The 22883-nt window shown below is 44.3% G+C and overlaps 3 protein-coding genes across 3 annotated transcripts in view; 2 read left to right on the plus strand and 1 right to left on the minus strand.

The window, feature by feature from the left end:
• Positions 1-210: 210 nt before the first annotated feature.
• PARP9 (poly(ADP-ribose) polymerase family member 9) lies at positions 211-8738 on the minus strand (the record flags this gene model as incomplete). The annotated part of the gene is made up of 6 exons (XM_084265145.1): positions 211-515; positions 1713-1875; positions 3811-3959; positions 4718-5092; positions 5520-5595; positions 7923-8738. The coding sequence occupies 6 exons, from the start codon at positions 8736-8738 to the stop codon at positions 211-213; spliced, it is 1884 nt and encodes a 627-aa protein (XP_084121271.1).
• A 2211-nt stretch (positions 8739-10949) lies between these two features.
• DTX3L (deltex E3 ubiquitin ligase 3L) lies at positions 10950-17424 on the plus strand. Its single transcript, XM_084264955.1, has 5 exons — positions 10950-11365; positions 11647-11891; positions 13119-14660; positions 15004-15221; positions 16448-17424. The coding sequence occupies exons 1-5, from the start codon at positions 11191-11193 to the stop codon at positions 16515-16517; spliced, it is 2250 nt and encodes a 749-aa protein (XP_084121081.1). The 5' UTR covers positions 10950-11190; the 3' UTR covers positions 16518-17424.
• Positions 17425-18887: 1463 nt separating this feature from the next.
• The window catches only part of PARP14 (poly(ADP-ribose) polymerase family member 14), a gene marked incomplete at its 5' end in the record, with an annotated part of 43032 nt that continues 39036 nt past the window's right edge, over positions 18888-22883 (plus strand). Inside the window, 5 exons of the mRNA XM_084265672.1 lie at positions 18888-19080; positions 19188-19294; positions 19374-19407; positions 20402-20473; positions 21198-21392. Of these exons, the coding sequence (XP_084121798.1) occupies positions 18888-19080; positions 19188-19294; positions 19374-19407; positions 20402-20473; positions 21198-21392 (601 nt within the window). The remainder of the gene's footprint in view (positions 19081-19187; positions 19295-19373; positions 19408-20401; positions 20474-21197; positions 21393-22883) is intronic.

Below are 22883 nucleotides of genomic sequence, written 5' to 3' on the forward strand. Positions count from 1 at the left end.
TGCTTTCTGTTTCCATCCACAGATCATCTCCTTAAGGTACTGACTTAATTTTTTGTTCATGGGTATTTTAGAGCATTTCTCAGGAGACACTTTGATCCCAGCATGTTATTAGGTAGAACATCTTAAAATCTAAGTACTATACTTTGTTCTGAGGGATCTTCACAATAATATTCTTCATATTAATTCTTACTCAGGATGCTGCTGGTCTCTTCAGACGAATGTACCCATCTCCCTGACTTTGGAACAAGTCAACAAATATTGGGGAAGGGCTCCAACACTGTTGTAAATGACAAAGGTTTTGGGATTGTGTATATCATCTACTAAGCTGTCATATAGCCTGCCACCCCCCTTGTCTGACAGTGGCATAATACAAGAAGGACTGCCGTTAGTCCATGAGCCTACTAATACATCAGCCTCAAACACATACATTTTAGAGTCTGTTTCCTGTGTATCTTTATCTTCCAGTAGGCTTTTCAGGTTCTTTGTAAAGTAGATGCCAGCTCCGTATTTTTGTTCTGGAAAAAGAAAAAAATCATTTAAAAAAGCCTTTAACAATTGGTTCTTTTTACTAAGAGACTGCTTCTTGGTTCAGTTTCATGTTACTCCTCAATGTGTCATTTAGAAGTACATTTGCTTTGAGTGGCTGTGATGAAGGCTCTGGCCTTCCACTGAAATGGCAAGCAAATGACAGCTGATGGCCATTCGGGTTTAACTGCTACTCCGGTGGTGACCGTTTGGATTTCACTGTTAATCCAGTGATAAAAACATCAAGGTATAATGTATTTCTAAAAACACTGCTGTCATTCTGTAGTAGGGACTCTGATAAGCACCAGAGAAGGAAAGATTTGAATAATGCAAACTACAAAAATAAGCTATGGGATTTATAAGGAGAATGCTGCATACAAACGCTATGACAGTATCACGTGGAAAAGCACAAAGAAATGAAGTTAGATCATCTCCCTAGTTACTATTGTGAAAGTGTGAGATGTGCCCTGTACATTGAAGGGACAGGGAAAGGCAAATACCCGCTTTGTGAACAGTTCATTGCCTGAAATCCCAACTCCTCATTTGACAAGCAAAGTACCACGCCCTTCAACTACGGCAGGATGAAGTGCTAAATCCTTATTCTTGCCATTTCTGAAAACATCTGCCTGCCAGCCACCCTGTCTACTACAAGACTGCACAGACACCACTACTTTCTTCCCATGTATACTCTACTTTGAATGGCAGCCTGCTTGGAAAGGTTATCTGCTGCCTCTGATTGCACCTGATTTGAGCAGGGGCTTAGGCAAGATGACCTTCAGAAGTATCTTCCAGACTTAATTAGTCTGAGATTCCTTTGAACATGTTTTAAAGAATCGAGCTGCTGAATGTGTGTTTGCAGCAAGTAAATAAGGATCTTGACTTTCTTTAAAGAGCCATGTGACAAAATCAAACTTGGACGTGGCATTACATGTATATCAACAATTCTGTCTGGAGTGTCTGGGCTAGGCTAGAATCCAGGCTTAAGTTCCCAGATCCTTACAGACTCTACAGCACCAGGAAAGAGAAACAGGAAAATCTTATTACAGGTAAAAAAACAAGCTCATATGACTCTACATGCAGGTAAGAAACGGTTCTTGTTTAGGAATGCTATTTTTTCTGACGTAAATTCAACTTCAGTAGTCAGTCACTGTTTGTTTTGATCAAAAGATGCCAAAGCAAGTCACTACCTGCTGGTGGAGAGTACATCCGGTGAAACCCACTCTGGCATACCGAGCTACAGAACTGAGCAGGAACGCGCTGGTACAACGTGCGGGTTGTTTTGCTGGTAACTTGGTTTTCTTTCATTTGTTGGAATGCAGCAGATAAAACATTATTGTGTATCTTTTCAATCTGTAACACAAAAGTGTAGTATAAGCAAACAGGGACCAATATCTGTGAAATCACAGAATGACAGAATCACAGAATCATAGGGGTTGGAAGGGATCTCGAGAGATCATCAGGTCCAACCCCCCTGCCAAAGCAGCTCCCCAGCTCATATTGCACAGGTTGGTGTCCAGACGGGTCTTGAATATCTCCAGAGAAGGAGACTCCACCACCTCCCTGGGCAGCCTGTCCCAGGGCTCTGTCACCCTCACTGTTTAAAAGTTCTCCCGCATGTTGGTGTGGAACTTCCTGTGCTCCAACTTGCAGCCATTGCCCCTTGTCCTGTCTCCACAGAGCACTGAAGGGGCTGGCCATTTCCCCCTGCATCCCATGCTTAAGATACTTATAGACATTAATTAGATTCCCCCTTAGTCTTCTCTTCTCAAGACTGCATAGCCCCAGCTTATTCAGCCTCTCCTCACAGGGGATGCTCCAGGCCCTTAATCATCTTCATAGCCCTTCTCTGGACTCTCTCAAGGAGATCCCCGTCCTTTTTATACCAGGGAGCCCAGAACTGGACACACTACTCCAGGTGGGGCATGACCAGGGCAGAGTAGAGGGGGAGGATCACCTCCTTTGACCTGCTGGCCACACTCCTTCTGATGCCCCCCAGGATCCCATTGGCTCTCTTAGCCACCAGGGCACACTGCTGGCTCATGGCCAACCTGTCATGCACCAGGACCCCCAGGTCCTTCTCCACAGAGCTCTTCTCCAGCAGGTCATACCACAGCCTGTACGGATATAAGTGGTTATTCCTTCCCAGGTGCAAGACTCTACACTTGCTTTTGTTGAACCTGATCTGGTTTCTCCCTGCCCAGCTCTCCAGCCTGTCCAGGTCTCGCTGAACGGCAGTGCAGTGTTCCTGCGTGTCAGCCACTCCTCCCATCTTTGTATCATCGGCAAATCCATGACTGCTCTTGTTCTGGCTACATTCTCTAATGTAAGAACCTTTGATTTAGCTTGTATGCCTTGACCATGTAAAGATATCTGATGTGTGCAACTGATACAAAGAAAAAGAACCATCCCACTATCCCATGCGTGTCACTGAAATCACTGGGAGTATATTGTAGCGTACGGATTTCCAGTAACAGTTGTGCTGAACAGATTATCACAAGTGTACATGAGAATAAGCCCTGGGGCTGCTTACAGACTAATCATGTAAAGAGCTGCAAGTTAAAAAACTTGTTTAAGTCATGTAACAGACCTACGACCACTCCTCACGGCAGCGTTAATTTAAATTCTGTTGTAGCTTTTGCACTGAGACTCAAAGTCTTTAGTTCTGCAGATCAAGAAGCACTTGCTTTCATCTGGTTGTTATCTGCCTTTGTTTCCATGTTAAATACTCTTCTCAAAGGCAGCTCAGCACTTTCCCGTTACCAGCTGTTACTACAAAACCCTCTTTACAAATCTGTACTTCTGTGTTGCTCAGCCTCATCCTCCTCCAGTTCCATAAAGCACCAATATCCAAGCAAGATCCCAGCTTCAACACACTACTAATCAGATCATAACTCTCAGTTGCTAATTTTTGGTGTCAAGCTCACAAGAAGAAAACGGAGTAACTGCATTATTGTCCTGGAATACTGTACTCACTCTTACATACCAGTCTTGTATTTCTCTAAAGTCCTATAAAGGAACATTCAAAACACGAAATTTGAGACAGAATATGTGATATAGTTAAAAGGACTCCTCAGAGTTTAACCACACTTTTGGAGTGATTATTTGCATTATGTTTAAGATAATTTTTACTAGGAGTAAAGACTACAGTGATTTTAAGGATTAAGCTGATCTGACCTTAAAAGCAATATATTGAAATAGTTCCACCATTTTTTTAAGCATATAGTTAAACATGTCAGTTCAAAGATATCAGCTGAGATTTAGTTTTTACACAAATACCCTCTTTACCTTGAGAACACGAAGCCCAGCTTTTTCAAACTGTTTCTGTTTGTCTTTAAACTCCTTAAGGTGTGATTCCACCAGTGAAACCTGGACATGCTTCATAATATTTGTCTTGTGAAGGGGTTGTTCTGAAAGCTGACCTGCTTCTGGTTGGGCTGGATACAAACAAGGGAGTAAAATTTTAATTTATCAAAATATCTAAAGCAAAGGCACAGAGGAGGGATCCAATACTTCATTTTGGTAGTTTAAGAACAAAGAATGTTAAATATTTTCTTAAGTAATGCCAGAGGCTAATATTGAGAGGGACTGATATATATAATAACCCCCCTTTTTTACACTTATTAAAGAAACAAGAGAGAGAGAGAGAACTGAAGAAAAGCAATCTATCCTCTCTGTTACATCTCTCCACAGCACAACTTTCATATAATGAATATACTGAATGATAATACAAACACAATGGATTATCACTCAGTAGCTTTTTGTAACACCATGAATTCTAGCAACTGTAAATGGAAGTCCAGGGCTCTGCAGGACAAGTCCATTGGTGGGTGCTGCAACAGCACTCCAGCTGCAGTTAAGGAAAGAGGTCAGCAAAGGTATGTGTTAAGTGCAGATCTGTTAAGTCTCCAGTGGCCAGGCTTTAAAGTGAAGCTGTCTTGGAGGAAGCCAGCATTACAGCTGGCTGTACAAGGATGAACAGGGCCCTGCTGGGAATACTGCCAAGTAACCAAAGCTAACTAATGGTCTTTCAGGGACTCATATATAAGTATAGTAAGGTTGGTTATCAAAGCAATGCTCAGTATCTATCTGTGTGAACTGAATGCATACCTGTCCACTCAGCAACAGAAAGATGGCTTCATGCTTGACCTTGTTTAGGCACTTACTTAATTAGTCACTTATTTATTCTACATACCCATTAAGTCCAGCAGTATGTCTTGTTTGGCTGTAGCCTCCTCCTGCATACGAAGCAGTAATTCTTCAGCTGCAAGCACTGCATTTATCACAGCATCAGGAGGGCCTTGAAATTTCAGCCTTGCTTTTCCACCTCGCACTTCTTCTGATATACATACACTAGGCTGCTGCTCCCGAGACAGTTCCGCAAATTCATCTTTACTGAGGTTAAAAATGAAGTTGTTTTCAATAACAGCACTATGCCTTTCCTGAATTTGTACCACACTTTGAATCCATGCTTCTGCTGCTTCCAACATGGTACGTGAGATCCCTTTAAGTTCAATAGCTGGTTCATTATTTGCCATCTCTTTTACACTTTGGCTGCCTGACTCTGCACCTGGAAGTAAGAAATTTTTTTGTACAACTGCATTGGAAGAGTGAAGACCTGTCACAAATTCCTATATGTAATCCAATATGTACAGTGCAAGAAACACACTACTCTCCTGGTATGCTCAAAAAAACCCCAGAGATTACATACCAGGAGGTATGGCTTCCAGGGTAAAAAATCCCAAACCATCATACTTGCAGAATTTATTTGCCTTCTACTAAATTATTTCCAACAAGTCAGGCACTGACAATGATTTTTATGTTTGAAAAACATAAAAAACATGAGGGACTACCCAGTTCCATTTCTATTAATGTAAAGTGTAAAAATGCAAAGCACACACAGACATTTTTGCAAATACTAAATTATTTTCAAAGGAATCTGATTTCAGTGCAGAAATGCTCATTTACTTGAAATGCCCCTTCTGTTCATTACTTACCCAAATGATCACTCCCGTTGTAATACTGATTTTTTTCCAGTTTTTGTGCTACTGAGTACATTTTTCTCTGGAAAACCTTGAAAGAGAAAAGTTTAGGAGCAGTTTGCAATCTCCATTGTCAAATATGCAACGGGTCTCTTCAAAACTCTGTTGGATGTGCAGTTTACAGCTGTAGTTACACAGCCTCCCCCCCAAAATTCCGAAATTGTTAACACTGTAATCCTGACAACACCAAATGCACTCCTGTTCTATGCCTCCTAAGGTATGACACCTCACACACTGAATGGCGCCTTTATCAGCTCCTTGTGGTTATGGCACATCTGGAACTCACGGAACCACAGTAAAGGTGTTTGTTACTTACAGCCCGATGCTGATGAATCTTTACTAAATTCTAAACCCCAGACTAACCCCCTGTCTTCACCCCAAAGCTCCTCTTCGTGATCACATGTGGGAAGGTTCTGAGAAACTAGGCAGGGGATTTGGCATCTGGCAAATTGCCTTTCCTTCTTTTTTCAGCAAAAATTTCTCCTGTGCTTTGATTACCAAGGGATTAAATGATGAGCACATAGCTGTCATACAGCTTCCTTTGAGTTATGGCACTGTTACAGAACATGGGTCAGATGTTACAATCACAGAACCATGGAATGGTTTGAGTTGGAAGGGACCTTAAAGATTTCTCCACCTAGTTCTTGCACCTATTGAAAGAATGGACAGTTGAAGTTAAATAGGAACAAAAGAAACCTCTGTACTTTGATAACAGATGGCTATCTAAAACTTACTAATACTTGTGTATTAATCACATTGGTCAAATACTCAAAACGTGGAAAATGGCACGCTGCAGTTGAAATTATCCACTGCCTGTCTGCAACCCTTCTATCACATTAGGTCATATAATGTGTTGATAGCAATTTGCCCTAAGAATTTCACGCCCAAAAAAAAAGTTAAAGAAATTTCCTGAGGAAGAATATATTTATTCCCTAATGAGTTAAGAGTAGATTCTTTCTTATAAATTTGCTGACAGTCATGAGAATTTCAGAGCTCCCTTCCCACGTTATCAAACCACTGGGTGAAGACTTCTGATTTAGTGAAGAGAAAATAAAGATTTGTAAAGATTAGAAGTAACTTAATAAGGCAAATAGTTTCATAGAGGGACCTGCTGCTCACCAACGTTATTAGTAGTACAGAATTCAGATTATCTTAATTTGTAGTCATCTATGGGAGTATTTTTACAGTTTTGGATTTTCCTTATTGGCAGTTCACAACTAATTTGTTACCTGATAGTATCTGATGTCATCTGGGCACAAGACAAACTGCACATCTATCTTAATCTTAGGGTTTTCAATGGCAAAATTTAAAACCTCTTCAATCATGATGTCTGCCACTGTATAACCAACCAGCCTCGACGACCAGATCCCCTTTGCTGGAAAAGAAACTGAGGCAGCTTTCAAGTCCCGAATACGAGCCAGGCACCTTTTCATTGCAGCTTTCAATTCCTGCAGGAAAAACAAGTGTTTCAGTCCTCACATCACTGAACATGAAAATCAATAAAAGTGCAATCTAACTGATCATTACCTCACACACTAACACCATGTGCTTGTGTGGCGGCCATACAATGTGCAGTATATGCGAACAGGGCAGTTTGTACCCCTTTGTTACTATGAGTTGCTTATATGATGTAGAATAGCTAAATTGAGACCGAAGTTCATCCCGAAGATCTGAACCCGCTTTTTCCATCAGTTGTCTTGAAACCAGAGAGTCAATATCACCACTCGCAGGCACGCAGTTAACAACAGCTGTAGTCTGGAAGAAAAGAGTGCAAAGTTTCAGTATATTTCAAGTGTACTATTTGCAAACTTTGCTATTAGAGAGACCACTCTTTCTAGGAACTAGCTAAAAAGTTAAATTAGTTCATTTAAATGATGTACTGTTTAAAGGTAAGGTGCACATCATCTTGTTTTCTGCTGTTTCAGTGATTGCTGACTAACTCCAGTAGTGGCATCTGTAAATTATAGGGAAAAAAAACAAGGCAAAAAATGAGTAGACTTCTAAGGAATGAATAGCAATGTGTGATCTCCTATAATGAAGATAAATACTAACACAGGGATGTATTATTATTAGTATTCATCCAACCTCTGGCTATTTCCCATTATACCATAACAGCATGTATACAAAAAAGAAATTAAAATATTCGACAGTTTAATACCCATTTAGAAAAAAACCCAAACCAACAAACAAACAACAACTCTTTGCTGCTATAATTTATTTACCATTTGTAAATTCTCATCAGGCTGAGAAGACAAGTATTTAGGGAACAGACACAAATCTGTTCTGAACTCTTGAGCTCTAAGTCCTGCAAAGACTTGGAGGCAACTCCATGTTCAATGTATTACAGGGCAGACTTACGTTCTGATCTTCAAGGGAGCCTTTTACAATGCTCAAGCTAATACTTCCATGTTTGAGGCAATCTGAAGGCTGGCTTGGTGAAGCTGAAAGAGTTTCCTGAAGTGAACTGGTATCAACCAGAAACCTTTCACAGGCCTTCCTCATTTCTGCAACTGTTAGCTCACAAATGTTCACAAGGCGAATTTCTTCAAGACAAGTTAGTGCATTTGTCTCAACAAATTCCTTTATAGTCATTACAATCACTTGAGCACACAAATCAAGTGGGAAGCCAAAAATACCTGAACTCACTGCTGGGATAGCCACAGACTTTATAGTATTTTCTGGAGTACTAACGTACTTCAGAACATTCACAATAGCTTGCTGAAGTAGGTCGCAACATCTTTCCTTTTCATGAATGTTCCACCTTGGACCAACTGCATGAATAATTTTCTTACAAGGAAGTTTCCCTCCATCTGTCACTGCTGTTGCGCCAGGTGTGAGTCTTCCATGCTTCTGAATGAAAAGATCGCTTTGCTCTTGTATTTCTGGCCCTCCAGCCTTCACGAGGGCTAAAGCAAGGCCTCCTACATGTTGTAGGTTTTCATTGGCTGCATTCACCACAGCATCAACCTTGTGTCTTCTGAGATCGTCCTTCCAAACGCAAATGTCAATTCCCTGCTTTAGTTTTTTCCTGTATACTTCAGCAGTGCATCTGAAGGTCAATGTACAGGCAAACTTTTTGTAAATGAGACTACTTAGGCAGCCCTCCCTTTTCTTAAGAGCTTCATAGGCATCCTTATTGAAGTGGATCATCAAGCTGTCCTCACCCATTGCCATGCTTGACCCTAGGATACAGAATAAAGTGAAATCCAAGATATTATTGTCAAAGCATTACTTTTTATGTATAAGCATGCTTTATAGCTCTCAATTTTATCCTACTAACATTATTTACTAATAATTTCTGGCAGTCTGACTTTAACTTACTTGGATTCTTCTAAATCTGTGAATACTTTCATTTCCATTTTCCCAAACAATCACCAGCTCCCTTCTGTAAACGAACATTGGTAGACACAGGAGTGGCCAGCTGCTGAAAGACCACATACCCTCCTCTGAAGCAGTCTCTCTTCAATATTATCTTCTTGTCACCCAGCAGATGGTCAGACCTAGTAAAATGTGCCCTGAGCCTCCAAACAGCCGGCCCAGAGTCCTCTCAGCCGAGGAACTACCAGCATATAGCCTATAGGTCCCTTGAGCAAATACTTTTTCTTCAGAAGTGGTTGATCAATTTTCTTTCCCTATTTTTCCTCCAAAGGCACTAAAATATAACTACTTGTCCTGGTTTTGGTCAGGATGGAGTTAATTTCACTTGTCGTGGTAAAACCATGACACTACTTTATTACTAAGTCTGTGATGACTTCAGGGTCTGGGTCTGCCTTGCTGTTTACCTAAGGAGGAAGCTTGGGTAAGATGTGTGTGCTCCTGATACTTGCTCTCTCTCTCTGTCATCTCTTTCCTACTGTTTATAGTCCCCACCATTAGGCTGACACAAACATTGTCAGGGGCATATTCTTAAATGTATCAGTGACATAATCTGAATTAAAAAAACCCCAAAACAAACCACAAAACAAATCACCACACAGCAACACAACCGAAGGGGGTAAGAAAAAATAGTGAGGAGGAAAAAGAAGCAGGCAAGTATGAGAGGAACATCTTAGAAACAGATGCTGTTACAGGGCTTCGTTAACTGGCTGCAGTGCCACAGTGATGCTGAGCTGTATTTGCCATTAACACTCTACCTGAGAAAGCAAGTCTGAATATCAGGGCTTCAAAATGCTTGTAAAAGCAGAAAACACCACTTCTCCCTCTGTGAGCTTGTTATGCTGAGCAGGCTGAAGCCTCCCTCTGCCCTCTCCAGGGCATTCTTAGTATTATGTTACTGATTTCCAGCAAGGTCCAAGGGTGACTACCCTCGGCTTTTGCAAAGTCAGTGACTCACAGCTCCACCACAGAGAAGATTTCCAGATATGTTCATTTAACCGTGCCACAAGGATCTTATGCTGAGCTTTGTCTTTCATTCTGTCGCTCTCCTTTGGTCTGCACTTAAAGCCCACAAGTGAGTTATTTCTTTGTACAGCACTTAGGAATTCAGATGGGCTTTTTAAACCACTTTTTTTTAGGGAACAAAAGCAATGGTGAATAGTAGGGCAGTTTTTAGACTATCACTATGGCTATACAGCCCTCTCCTGGCAGATATCAGCAGTACTACATGCAGCAGTTAGTTTAATTAGTGTAAATCTTTTTGCAAGAGTTTAATCAAACCCTCCTCCAGGGTATGCTACCTGCCTGTAAGGAGAGTCTAATGTTTTTCATATACAAAGTATACACAGTGATCTATCAAAACACTCGTGAGCTGTTACTTTTGAAAGGGAAACGCAAGCAAGTGCTGTGGGAGTAATGAATCGTAATCTTGATTCATAACTCTGTGTAATTCGTCTGGCCTGGGTTGCTTTTGGCTATCGCACGGTGATGTCTTGCGGTTTGCTGGCTGCAGCCGGCCCTTCTCAACTGAAATACAGGAAGGCGCTTTCGCAGGTGGCTAAATGAGAGGCTTACCTAAACCACCCTTATCTGCTGACGTCCACGGCACGAAACTCTATTGTAAGAATAAAAAAAAAACAAAGAGAGACAAAGACGTTACTGCCTGGCGGGCGGCATTCCCACAGGCGCGGTTCTGCTGCACGCCAAGCGGGCTGCTAGCACCACCTTTCCAAAGCTCCGCGTGAAGTTTTCTGACATTTAAAACGCTATTCAGAGCTGAAAGGCCGGTGACCGGGGCTTGACGGGTGGCTGCTTACCTCTGGGTTCCTCCGGCGGACCCGCGGGTGGTGACAAGCCGGGAAAGTTTCGCCTCATCCCGAGGCCCAGGACAGGGAACAGCGCTTCCCCCCCCCCCCCCCCCCCTCCCCGCCCCCGCCCGGTGCCCAATCGCCGCTGGCAGCGGTGGCGTTAAGCCCCTCAGAGCCCGTCCTGGCCTGGCGCGCAGGTCAGTCCGCGGGCTTGTGAGGGAGTCGCTGCCTGGCGGAGGGCTGCCCGGCGGGGGAACAGGCGCCAGCCCGGCCCCTCGTCCTCCCCGCCTCCACCCCCGCTCGGTTACCTGAAGACTCCCCATGAACGGGCGCTGCGCGGCGCGGCCGTCTCCCGCTCGGTGCCGTGAACATTGGCGGGGCCCGGGGCGGGGATCGCGGCCCTGAGCGGGAAACGAAAGCGAAACTGGGCAGCGACAGCGAACATGGCGGAGGCGCGGCTGCTGGTGCGGCTCTGTCCCCCGCCCGACGCCGGGGAGAAGCTCACACGCAAGATCCAGACCTATTTCCAGTCAAGGAAACGGTCGGGGGGCGGCGAGTGCAAAGTGTCAATGGGCTCCGAGCCCGGCACCTACTTGGTGCAGTTCGATAACGAGCAAGGTATGGAAGCGGGGAAGAGGAGCCGGGGCGGGTGGCGCAGCTCTGCCGGCGGTAGGGCCCGCGGGTCGGCATATTCCTTGCCGCCGGCACTGGGGGGGGGGGGGGGTGGGGGGGCTGTTTGCATGCAGACCCCGCAGCCGTGTTGGGGGGGTGGGGGGGGGAGTGGCCGTCCGGGACGCCATGTTGTCCCCTGGTCACGGGTGGGCAAAGGGCAGGTGGTCTCTGTGGCTGCCATCAAGGTTTCAGGCAACTTTACCAGGCCTGTCGCAAAACTGCTGCAGATAAGAAGAGGGTGGAATCCCGCACGGATCACATCTTGGAACTCGATGCGAGATGCCTAAAGATAGTCATCCAGCCAGGAGAAGAGGACCTGAGCAAGAGCCAGTTTTCAGAGCAGGCCTCCAGCGGCTACTCCAGCAGCTACTCCAGCCCTTCCAGCCCTTCCCCAGCTCCACAAAGGTTTGAGGACCACCAGCAGGCAGCCCAGGACCATGGAGATAAAGCAAGAGAAGTCATTACCAAAAAGGTACTTCAGGAAGAGCAGTAACAAGCAGTGTCACAACCTGCCCTGCTTGTACTTCCACAAGTCCTTTGCACTGCTTTCTGTTGCACTTAAACAGTTCATGCCAAGCACATGTCACTTACCTTATCTTAGTCGACAAAGTGGGGACAGGGAATGACATTTGAGTGCTGGACCACAGGTCATCCACAGATGTTAACAGGCAGCATGTTCTCCAGCATGGCTTTGGCACATGCCAACCACTCCTCCCTAAAGCAGCACCCCTGAATCTTTCACGGGATAGTATGCACCAAGGACAGCTCCAAAAAGGTGAAAAAATGTATGAGATTTAGATCCCTTCCTGCTACACAGACTAACTCTATTTCAACATGTTTTGCACCTTCAAGCAGCCCTAATTATTTCCATCCCTTATCTCAGCATTACAAAAATCTGCTCTGTGGGATGTAGCACAACAAACTACTTCAGACACTTTGAACTTAAAGTTACGTAGGAAAGATCAATTTATGTGTTGGGACATGGAGTAGGGCCAGGCTACGTGTTAGATGATGTGGCTCTACCGAGACACCGATACCTGGCCCAGAGGGTTCACTCTGTTGTGTGTAGTAGCATAGATGTAGCTTTTGATTTACAGTATGTGTTAATGTAGTGGTTATCTGATATCTGTAGCAGTACACTGCAAATTTGCCAAAGCCCCATCCAACCTGGCCTTAAACACTGCCAGGGAGGGAACAGCCACAGCTTCTTTGCGCAGCCTGTGCCAGGGCCTCACCACCCTCAGAGTGAAGAATTTCATCCTTTATCTGACATAAATCTCCCTCCTTCAGCTTAAGGCCATTGCCCCTTGTCCTATCACTCCATGCCCTTGGAACCAGTCCCTCTCCCTCTTTTCTGTAGGCTCCTTTAGGTACTGTAAGGCTGCAATAAGGTCTCCTCAGAGCCTTCTGTTCTCCACGATGGATAGCTCCAACTCTCCACCTGTCTTAAACTAAATTACTGTCTTTGTTCCTGAAATTCTGGTGGTGCTAATAAATTTCATTTTTGCTACTGGCTTTGCTTTGCTTACATGTGTGTTATATCAGTATATATGACATAAAAGAAACACTATGTACAAATGTGTCTATGGTAATCAGGCCCTACTGAGATGTACAGAGCTTTTCTATACTCAGAATATTGATGCAGTAAGCAGAGAACCTTAGAAAAACAAATATCGATGTTCTCTTGTCTTTTCTTTAGATATTTCTTACAGTATCTGCAACTTTGAATACCAGTATGTTCACTGAACAGCAAAGGGAGAAAATTACCATTATATGTCCAAATTTAAAAAGAGAAGGAAATCCTGAGATCAATGGCTCTGAGAAGTTGACAGGAGATTTTACAGATATTGAAAAAGCTTATCACTACTTTAAGGATATCATTGCAGGCAATGACCCAAGCCATGATTTTTTGCCTTCTGAAAGTAAAAATGGTTTGAAAGATGAAAATGGTCTGAGTACTGAAGAAAGAAATGAGATTAGTGTTCCGTCAGCTCTCTATGAATATTTCATTCATACCTGCAGAGACCAAATCAAAGCACTAAGTGAACGTTTTGGAGTGTGTATAAGAAGCAATAATCACTGCAATGGAATCACATCAATATGGTTCACTTCTGATAAAAGCCCTGCATTAATAGAAAGAGCTAATGATGATTTTACCAGACTTTTCCAGAAAAGTGTAGAAGATCTGGAACAGGAAAAAATTCCCATAAAAAACACTTACACATTAAACAACACAATAATGAAATTAAATTCTAGGTTTAATAATCTTCTTGTTAAGGAAGAAGGGAATCAGTTGCTGCTCCGTGGTCCAAAGCGTGAGATTTTAGCTGCCAAAGACTTTCTAGCAGAGGAAAGTAAGAACAGCCAAGCTGGAAAGAATATGAAAATATCATCTGAGCTGTACCAATACAGGAATGGAATTGAAGTTGACGCTGTTGTGTTTAAATTGTTAGAAATAACATTAAGGAAAGAAATTGAAGGCATTAGAGACAAATTTGAAACAACAATAAAAATGGAAGAGTATGCAAATGGCCAGAAGATGCTTATAGTGTTTATGCCTACAGTCAAAACTTCTGATATGTCTTCACATGCTACAGAAAGTTTCATCAACGCATTTCAGAATGCTTCTGCAATGTTAAGAGAAAAACTCATCAGCTTGAAGCTTTCAGAATGCCAGAAGAAAAAATTAAACACCCTAATTTATGGAAAAAAATTGGAACCTCTGCATGTAAAACTTCTGAAGAAGGAAGACAAATTAATCTTACTTGGTTTACCAAACTATTTTTGTGCTGCTGAAAAGTACATCATGGACTTTCTTGGTGTTAAAGACACAACAGAAAGTAAAAGCAGGACACCACAGTTCTCTGATCTCAGCTATCAAGGAGCTACAGGAGGATCTGGGAAGGAATACAATGGCAGGCAAAATAATAATCTTTCTTCTGAAGGACAGTCTAGGGCAAAGACAGAAGGTGATGACAAAGATGTGTGTCCAATTTGCATGGATTCATTTAAGAATAAAGAAATACTGAAAAAGTGCAAGCATGCATTTTGCAAAAGTTGCATTGAGGAAGCCATGTTTTATAAGCCAGTTTGTCCTATATGTAATGTTGTCTATGGACCCATGACAGGAGACCAACCTGAAGGAACAATGACAACTACAAATCTGCGTGGCCAGCTCCCTGGTTATCAGAACTGTGGTACTATTGAGATTACATATAATATGTACAGTGGTTATCAAACTGTAAGTATATTTGCAGATTCATAAAATATATTTTTTCCCCACAACAAAATCAGTATGGGATAACTGGAAGATGGGATAAATGAAAATGTCAGGGGTGGGGTGGCATGCATTTGAGAGAGCAAAGAGGAAAACACAAATTTAATAATGGATGCCTCACAATGTGACTGAAATTTATATGAAAGAAACTGTCTAATGAGAAAAAAAACCCTTTAGAATCAGTTATCAGTCATGCTGTGTCCTTCTGATTTAAAGACAGGATAAAAAGCTGGGATGTGTGATTTTCACGCTTTCAAAGTTTTTATGATATACAATGTGTTTTGCTTTTGTTTTTTCTACAAAACAGAAAAATCATCCAAACCCTGGGAAACGTTATAGTGCAACTACTCGAAAAGCATATTTACCTGACAATAAGGAAGGGCGAGAAATTCTGCAGCTCCTCAAAAGAGCCTTTGACCAAAAATTGATTTTCACAGTGGGCCAGTCACGTACTACTGGTGCAGAAGATGTTATTACATGGAATGATATTCACCATAAAACATCCATGTCTGGAGGGCCAACCCAGTAAGTATTCTCTTTATGTAATTTTACTGCTACTGAGATGCAGCAGGAAGGCTCTCCTGAGCTTTCAGATTTTTTTATAGTCATGCAAGCCACTGGCAATTCTAAAGTACCTGTCCTGGTATGTCACTGACAAAGTGGTTGTGGAACGCTCCATGGATCCAGACTTTAATTACCTTTGCCAATTTAGACAGTCAGAGCAAGAGTTTAGTTTGCTGCTGCCCCTCAGGCCACTCATTCACCCGTGGGCTGTGTAAAGTACTTACACTTAAGTTAGTAACTGCTCTAATTACAAACTTACTTCTAGGACACCAAGCTCTCAATATCAGCAAAGGTCAGACGCCTGATATCAACCTCTTCTGTTACCTGCTGTTTTGCAGCAGGAGGTACTGGTCTGTTATGATCCCAGTAAAGAAGGCACTCAGGCTCTGTAAAATATGATCTGAAATTCTTCTTAATAAGGCAAACAGCTAGAAGAAAGAGACTGCAGTACAGATATGGTTATGTCCTCGTAAATGCTAGGAGCCCCAAGTTGCACAGCATTTAGTGGGCCTTCTGCCAGGCACAAGACTTCATGCTGACCCTATTCATGGAAAAGCTTACCCCATTTTGATTGTTACAGCTATTACAGGATTGTCTGTGTAGTGTTTCTTGAGGACTTGCTGCACTTCTGAGTGAAGGCAAGGACATGCAGGTGGTGGTATCACCAGTACTGAGTGGGAGCTGCCCGTGGCAGTGCTCTTACAATGAGCTTCAGGCCTGTTGTGCAGCACAACACAGGCCTGAAGCAGCACAACACAGCATGGCACAGCCCTGTTTAACTAATTCCTTAATATATAGTGGTGTTCCAGTCAGGATCACTACGGCTCACCCCTTGATGCACATACAATTGACTTTTCTTAAAGATATGATTAATTACAGATTATGTCAGTAAACTCTTTGGCTCCTGGAAAAAAACCTAAAACAGACAAGAGGGAGGCTTGGAACAAGAGGTCCTTTCAAGCTTGTTACAGTTAGTTTGGGCAACCAAATTCAACAGCTCCTTATTCTTAAGTTCTTAGCTTTATCCTGTCTGTATCATCTCTCTGACCTGCAAAATAGGGTCTGTTTATAGAGTAAGAAGCATGTAAAATTTGTAAAGTGTTCTAAAAGATTTTGATGAGAAATAGAACTGTAGAACTGCCGAGTGCTTCCTTGCAGAAGTAGCATAAATAATTATTTTCTTCTAGTTTTGGTTACCCTGATCCTGACTATCTGAAGCGGGTTCGATCTGAATTGAAAGCAAAAGGAATTGAATAAAGTAAGTTATCAACCATCAAGGCGTAACTGAACATGCAGCAGTTAATTTACTACTCAAGCAGTAAGAAGAAAGAAGCTACTTTGTTCAGCTGTACTTAAATCACTTGTATTCCCCAGTCAGCTAAGAGAAGTAATCTTTTTTTTTCTTTCCACCAAACGTTCTATATTCTTTTTGAACATAATTTCCTTCCTTGAATAATGCTTCCTTATCTGTGTTACCTTGACAGAATTTGGGTCTTGTGAGTGCAGTGTCACTTCATGCTGTCCTCAAATATCAAATTGTGTGTCTTATGTTACCAGTGAACCTGTTCTACATTTTTTTCTTTCAAGTCTTCAATCTGACCACCAGAACCAGTAGATACACTACTAGCTCTTGTTCAATCAAACACTTACTTTAGCTTTGTGTTATTACAGCTGTCATCTCGTCCTAACCCATCTGCTGGAAGATTTTTACACAGCTGGTACAGTATCAGCTATGATCTTCTGCTTCTTTGCCTTTTCAGGATAGAAATGTCATTATTGGTTTGGGTTTTAAACATGAAAACGTATGGATAACATACGGGGGGGGGGGGGGGAGGTATATGGGTGCTGCTGCAGAAAGAGCTGCACTGGAGAAATGAAAAGTAACGGTGTCGGTGGCTGTCTCTGACACCCTGGTCCTGCTTCTGTGCCTTCTGCTGTGTTTAAGCTTAAACACTACTTTTAAGTCCCCTTTGCAACTATAAATCTCAAGTTCTTCCCTTGCTTCCAGTGGTTGTATCATAAAGATACTTTGTTGCTACTCTGCTCATGTGCGGTCTGCCAATCACCTCTGCTGTGGGATGGAAAAAATAGCTTTCATGTAATTGTCGTGGGTTAAGCTATTCTTGTTAAGGTATTAAATATAATGAATAAATAAAATATAAAAACACCATCTGCTCAGTTCTGCATTCTTCTGTACAGGTTTTCCCTCCTGTTTTAGATATGTATAGCTGGGGGGGGTGGGGGTTGCATTTAGGAGCTTCCCAGCAGTGCTGTGATTTGGGGGGATTTAGAGCCCATACCACCTCTTTTTTTTTTATTTTTCTTTTTTCTTTTAATGTATTTTGAAGATTCCCACATTGTGAATAGGCAGTACTATACCACCTTGACTTTCAGATTTCTTAGTATTTGACACTGGTTCGTTTCCAGGGGGTTGGGATGACTTTCCCATTGTGGTTTGTTTTACTGTATTTGCATTCATGCTGTTTCAGGTTTCTTCCATTTTCTGTGCAGTAAGATACTGATTGTTTCTAAATGACTGCTTTTCTGCACACAGAAACTAGCTGTGAACATCAACTCTCAAATTCTTCCAGTCTTTTCTTTCACTTTCTGTCCCAACAAGCCAGTTCACTGATGTCAGACCCTTGGCTAACAATTTGCCATGGCAACGTTTTGCAGGCTGAGTTTTAAAGCAGAGTCCTCTTAACTGTCACTGAAAGCCCACAAGCCTTTATCCCATAACCATCTGGACAGACCTGTACTTTCTAATCATAGCTGTACAGTTTAGGAAAACAAAAATACACAATTTGCAATCCAAGTCAGGTGTTTTGCCTGGGTTACAGTAAGGGAGGAGAGCATGTGCCTGGGGTAACTGTAGAGAGAATTTGGAAACAAAAGTTTAGTTGCCTGCCAAGAAACAAAGGTCTCCTCAGGGGTCTGCTCAGCTGATACCCACCTGTGCTTATCATTTTTAATGTTTGGCTATTACTCATTTCCTCAACTTTTTCCCTTCCTTTCAGTGAAGTTGGGAGGAGAAGCAGGAGAGGACAGCTGTCATTTGTCTGCTATTTTATTGTCTCGTATTTGAGCACATTAGTGGGAAAAAAACCAGCACGAAGTAGCTGAAAAGTGTAAGGGGAGGTCCTGAGCGCGTGGTTGAAAATGCCCCGGCTAGCTGACACGGTGGCCCGAGGAGAATGTCCCTTCCATCGCAGTCTCCACAGTTGGATTTCTGAAGGAGAACGATGGGAACGGCTGATTGTGTCGTGACTCGCTTTGAAAGCGCAGCGCCGGGAGGGTGAGGTCACCGTCAGCCAGCTCGGGCACTGAAAACAACCCGTTCTTCCTAACATCGGCTTCTTGTGTGACTCTGTGGGAGTACAACGCTGCGCTTATGACCTGCCGGGCAAAGCAGGCCGCGTAGCCGGGGCTGCTTCCCGGGGGCGGAGAGAGGTCGCGTCCGGCTCTCGTCAGGAAGTGCGGCCGGGAACCGGAGCCTCGGGCTGTCCCGCTAGACCGCGCCCGAAGGGGCCGACCGCTGCCGGGGCAGGTGGAGCCTAGCGCCTCTGGTGTCTTCCCTGAGGAAATGAAACTGAAAGCGGGGCGGCGGGCGGAGACGTAGGGGAGGCCATGGCGGGGCAGCGGCCGGGCGGCTTCCCGCTGCTGGTGCGCGGCGACTGGGGCTCGGCCGAGCTGCCGCCAGCCCTGAGGAAGAAGCTGCTCTGCTACTTCCAGAGCCAGAAGCGCTCGGGCGGCGGCGAGTGCGAGCTGCGGTCCGGGACCGTGACCGGGCAGTTTCTGGTCTGCTTCGTCCACCCCGAGGGTGAGCGGCCGGGGCGGGGAGGGGGCGCTAATGGCTGCCTAACTTTCGGGGGCAAGGGGGAAGTGGCTGCCGCCCCCCCCCCCCCTCACCGGTACTTGTGTTGGCAGTGAGGAAACGGGTGCTCGACCGGCAGGTCCATGAGCTCGACTGGGGACCCAGAGGGCGGCTGCAGCTGCAAGTGACCGAGCTGCCCGAGGACGGCGACGCTGTGCAGGTGAGGCGGGAAGCGCTGGGCACGGAGGGCCGAAGCGGCGGGGCTGAGGGTAACCGGTCTCCTTTCGTTCCGCTTCCAGGACGTGGGACGGGCCGGCGGGGCCAAGGTGCCAGGTAGGGTGTGCGTGAAGCGCGGCACGGGGCTGAAACCCCCTTCTCGGCCCTGCGGGGGCTCCGGGCACAGCCCGCACTCGGCGCTGGCCCGGTGGGGGGTGGGGGGAGCCGGCCGGAGCGGGGGAAGGCGCGGGGAGGTGGCAGAAACCGGTGCCCTCATCGAGTGCACAAGAGGCTGGCTTCGAGCTGCACCGCACTCCCTTGCCCGTCGTTCACCCCATCCCCGCCCCAGCGCTCTATTTCCTTCATTATCTTAAACCACGGAATTAAAAGTCCTGAAGCACGGCCCAGAAGTTTAACTCCAGGGCACGCACACAGCCTGAACGAGCTCCATGCGGGTTTTGTTGGGGTTCCAGCTGACATTGCCTGTGTTCTCCCCGCGGGTGGGAGTTTGCTGATGGCGTGTAGCAAGCTTATCTCTACAGGCAGACTACTTATTTGTGCAAAGGAGGGCGGCACACAGGTAAAGACTGAAGTGCAGACCAGAGAAGTCGTCTGGCAGGCAGTACTGTTATCTTTTGGTTCCTAATTTAGCTGTGCTGCTTTAAACTCGCAGGTAGACATGCTGTGCAGAGCCAGACTGTCACGAGAGATGATTTTACAGAGGTGTCTGGTTTTTAATGGCTCTTCCCTCCAGAGGATGGATGTCCTGGGCAGATCTCTTATTCAATGGCACAGTTTTTGGTATGAAGATCGTGCTGTAATGTGTGGAAGGACCTGCTCACAGAGATTCACATGGCATGGCTATGTGCTAGTTCGATTTTTGACATTAAGCCTGAGGCTTCTTAGCTTAAAGGGTGTTTCTGTGACCACATTAAACATATATTTTGAAAGAAACCCTAAAAACAGATGGAAGTTTGTGGTTCTGCCAGTATCAAATGAAGCTCAATTCAACTAAGCTCAACAAGAGCTGCCTTAGCTCCTGGGTCTCCAAGACCATGACCCTTTTCTTGATGTATGCTGCAACTGATAAAGCATTGTCATTTATCTCTAGTTAATGAACCCCAGGTGTCTCTTCCCACCTGCCAGAATAAGGAGGTGTCTGTGTGTGCTCAGCAGAAGCCAGGTAAGAGTGTCGCGTATCAATCGGAGACCAGGGTATTCTTGCTTCATTGGTTTTCATTGGCCTTTATATTACAGTAGTGCCCTGGTCACCTGGGTGGCTTGTGGTGTTTGTCTAGTGTAGACATTGTGGTCTTAGGCTAAAAATAAATGGTTTTTCTTTGTATGAGTCCCTTAAGGAAAATCCCCATTTCACTGGCTGCCTCAGACAGGTCAGCTCCTTAGGGTGAGTATGCAGTGGATGCTGAGCTTTGTTCTGGGTAGGGCTGTCCGTACCCAGCCCTTCCCAGCTGCTGCCAACCCTGACTTGTGATGAAACATCTGTAGCTATGTACCCCAGGTACACCTGAGCTCCTGTGGCAGCTGGCACATGTAGAACCATGGCAACATACAGCAGTGGCTGGAACTGTAAAAGGAGAGGGTGCACAGGCAGAAGAGGGATGGTCCCCTTCACTGTGTATTTGTGAAGAAGCTTTCATAGCTGTTACTTCTGCTGTCCTTGCCTTTTTTCCTCTCCTGTTGATATGACAACTCATGCTAGTGCTTAGCTCAGCTTCTTTGGGATTTAAAGGCTGTTGTGGAAAAAAAATACTCTTTATTTGCCTAATCTTTTCCCTGGTCTTATCTGTGATCTGAATAAAAAGTGGCGTGAAAATGTGCAAGGTTAATAAGCTTGGGTTTTATTCTTAACTTTTGCCTAAGGCATGTGGGTATGATCTTTATTTCAGAATTGTGTGAGAAATTGGAAGTGGAAAAAGAAACCTCTAGGAGATCTGTTGTAGTTACTACTGCCTCTGGGGAGGAAATAGAAGATGAGATTGTGGAAATGTACTTTGAAAATAAAAAGAAGTCCGGTGGGGGCACCATCGAAGTCTACGTCAAAAAGGATCAGCAAATGCTCATTACCTTTCAGAATGAGGAAGGTATGATTGTATCTTATGAGTGCTATATTGCTAAAGCTCCCTTTTAAAAATCAGCCGTTGCTGGTGCTGGATCTCTCTGTGGGCATCGCATTGTTCCAGCAGGAACAGTGCGTTATTCCCTAAGGATGACAGGAGTTAAAAAGGAGCAAATGTGCCTGCCTATCCAATGCAGATATGGTTTGCTGACAGTGTTTATAATAACCCACAAGGAAAGAAGTGATTCTCTAGACCTCTCCCAAATGCTTGATCAAGGCTCACAAAGAATAATTCAGGAGAAATTATGTCAGGAGCACTGCAGAATAAGTAAGCTTCAACTCTAGTTCAGGAGATTGGATAAAGCATAGTGTACAGTAGTAACTGCAGATCATGGGTACATACTATTTTTTGTATTTTCTTTCATATTTATTTAAATTCCCAGGGTTTTAGAGATTGGGAGGAAAAAAGGTAGTAAATATTATGGGGTTTTGGCATGCTCTAACCTGGCCAACAGCTAAAACAACACAGCCCAACTGCTTGCTCACCCTCCCCCCAGAGCAGGATAGGGGAGAGAATCAAGAAAAGGAGAGGGGGGTGGGGGGGAAAGGTAAAAATCAAAAAAGGTAAAACTTGTGGGTTGAGAAAAGATGGTTTAATAGCACAGAAAAGGAAGATAATAATGATAAAAGAATATACAAAACAAGTGGTGCACAGCACCAACACTCAGTTCCTGAGCTGAGTGTTTTTCACCAACACTCAGTTCCTGAGCTGCCCTGCCTCATGGCCACCCTCCCAGTTATATACTACACATGGTATTTCATCATATGGTATGGAATGGGCCTGGGGGAACCTAATGAGGTTCAACGCTGCCAAGTGTCAGGTGTTGCACTTGGGACAGAAGAATCCCAGACACAGATACAGACTGGGAGAAGAGCTTCTTGAGAGCAGCCGGGCTGAGAAGGTCTTAGGGATTCTGGTGGATGAGAAACTTAACATGAGCCAGCAGTGTGCTCTTGCAGCTCGCAAGGACGATGGTATCTTGGGCTCCATCAGAAGAGGAGTGGCCAGCAGGGACAGGGAGGTGATTGTCCCTCTCTACTCTGCCCTCGTGAGGCCCCATCTGGTGTCCTGTGTCCAGATCTGGGGCCCCCAATACAAGAAAGATGTAGAACTCTTGGAGAGGATTCAGAGGAGGCCACAAAGATGATTAGAGGGCTGGAGCACCTCCCCTACAAAGAGAGGCTGGGGGAACTGGGCTTGTTCAGCCTGGAGAAGAGAAGGCTGTGGGGGGACCTCATTGCAGCCTTCCAGTACCTGAAGGGAACATACAAACAAAAAAATCAACTTTTTAAAAGGGTAGAAAATGGCAGGACAAGGGGGAATGGATTAAAACTAAAGGAGGGAAGGTTTAGATTAGATATTAGGGGGAATGGAATTATGGTATGGAATATCTTTGGCCAGTCTGAGTCAGCTCTCCTGGCTGTGTCCCTTCCCAGCTTCCTGGGTGCCCCTTGC

Source organism: Gallinula chloropus (assembly GCF_964237585.1).
Source record: "Gallinula chloropus genome assembly, chromosome: 5".
Lineage (NCBI taxonomy): Eukaryota > Metazoa > Chordata > Aves > Gruiformes > Rallidae > Gallinula > Gallinula chloropus.

Bases quoted from the DNA above. Each gene is read 5' to 3' on its own strand.
- DTX3L (XM_084264955.1), top strand. From the start codon at position 11,191: ATGGCGGAGGCGCGGCTGCTGGTGCGGCTCTGTCCCCCGCCCGACGCC. The intron at 11,892-13,118 runs GTACTTCAGGAA...TCTTTTCTTTAG, and splicing joins GAGAAGTCATTACCAAAAAG to ATATTTCTTACAGTATCTGC. The intron at 15,222-16,447 runs GTAAGTATTCTC...ATTTTCTTCTAG, and splicing joins ATGTCTGGAGGGCCAACCCA to TTTTGGTTACCCTGATCCTG.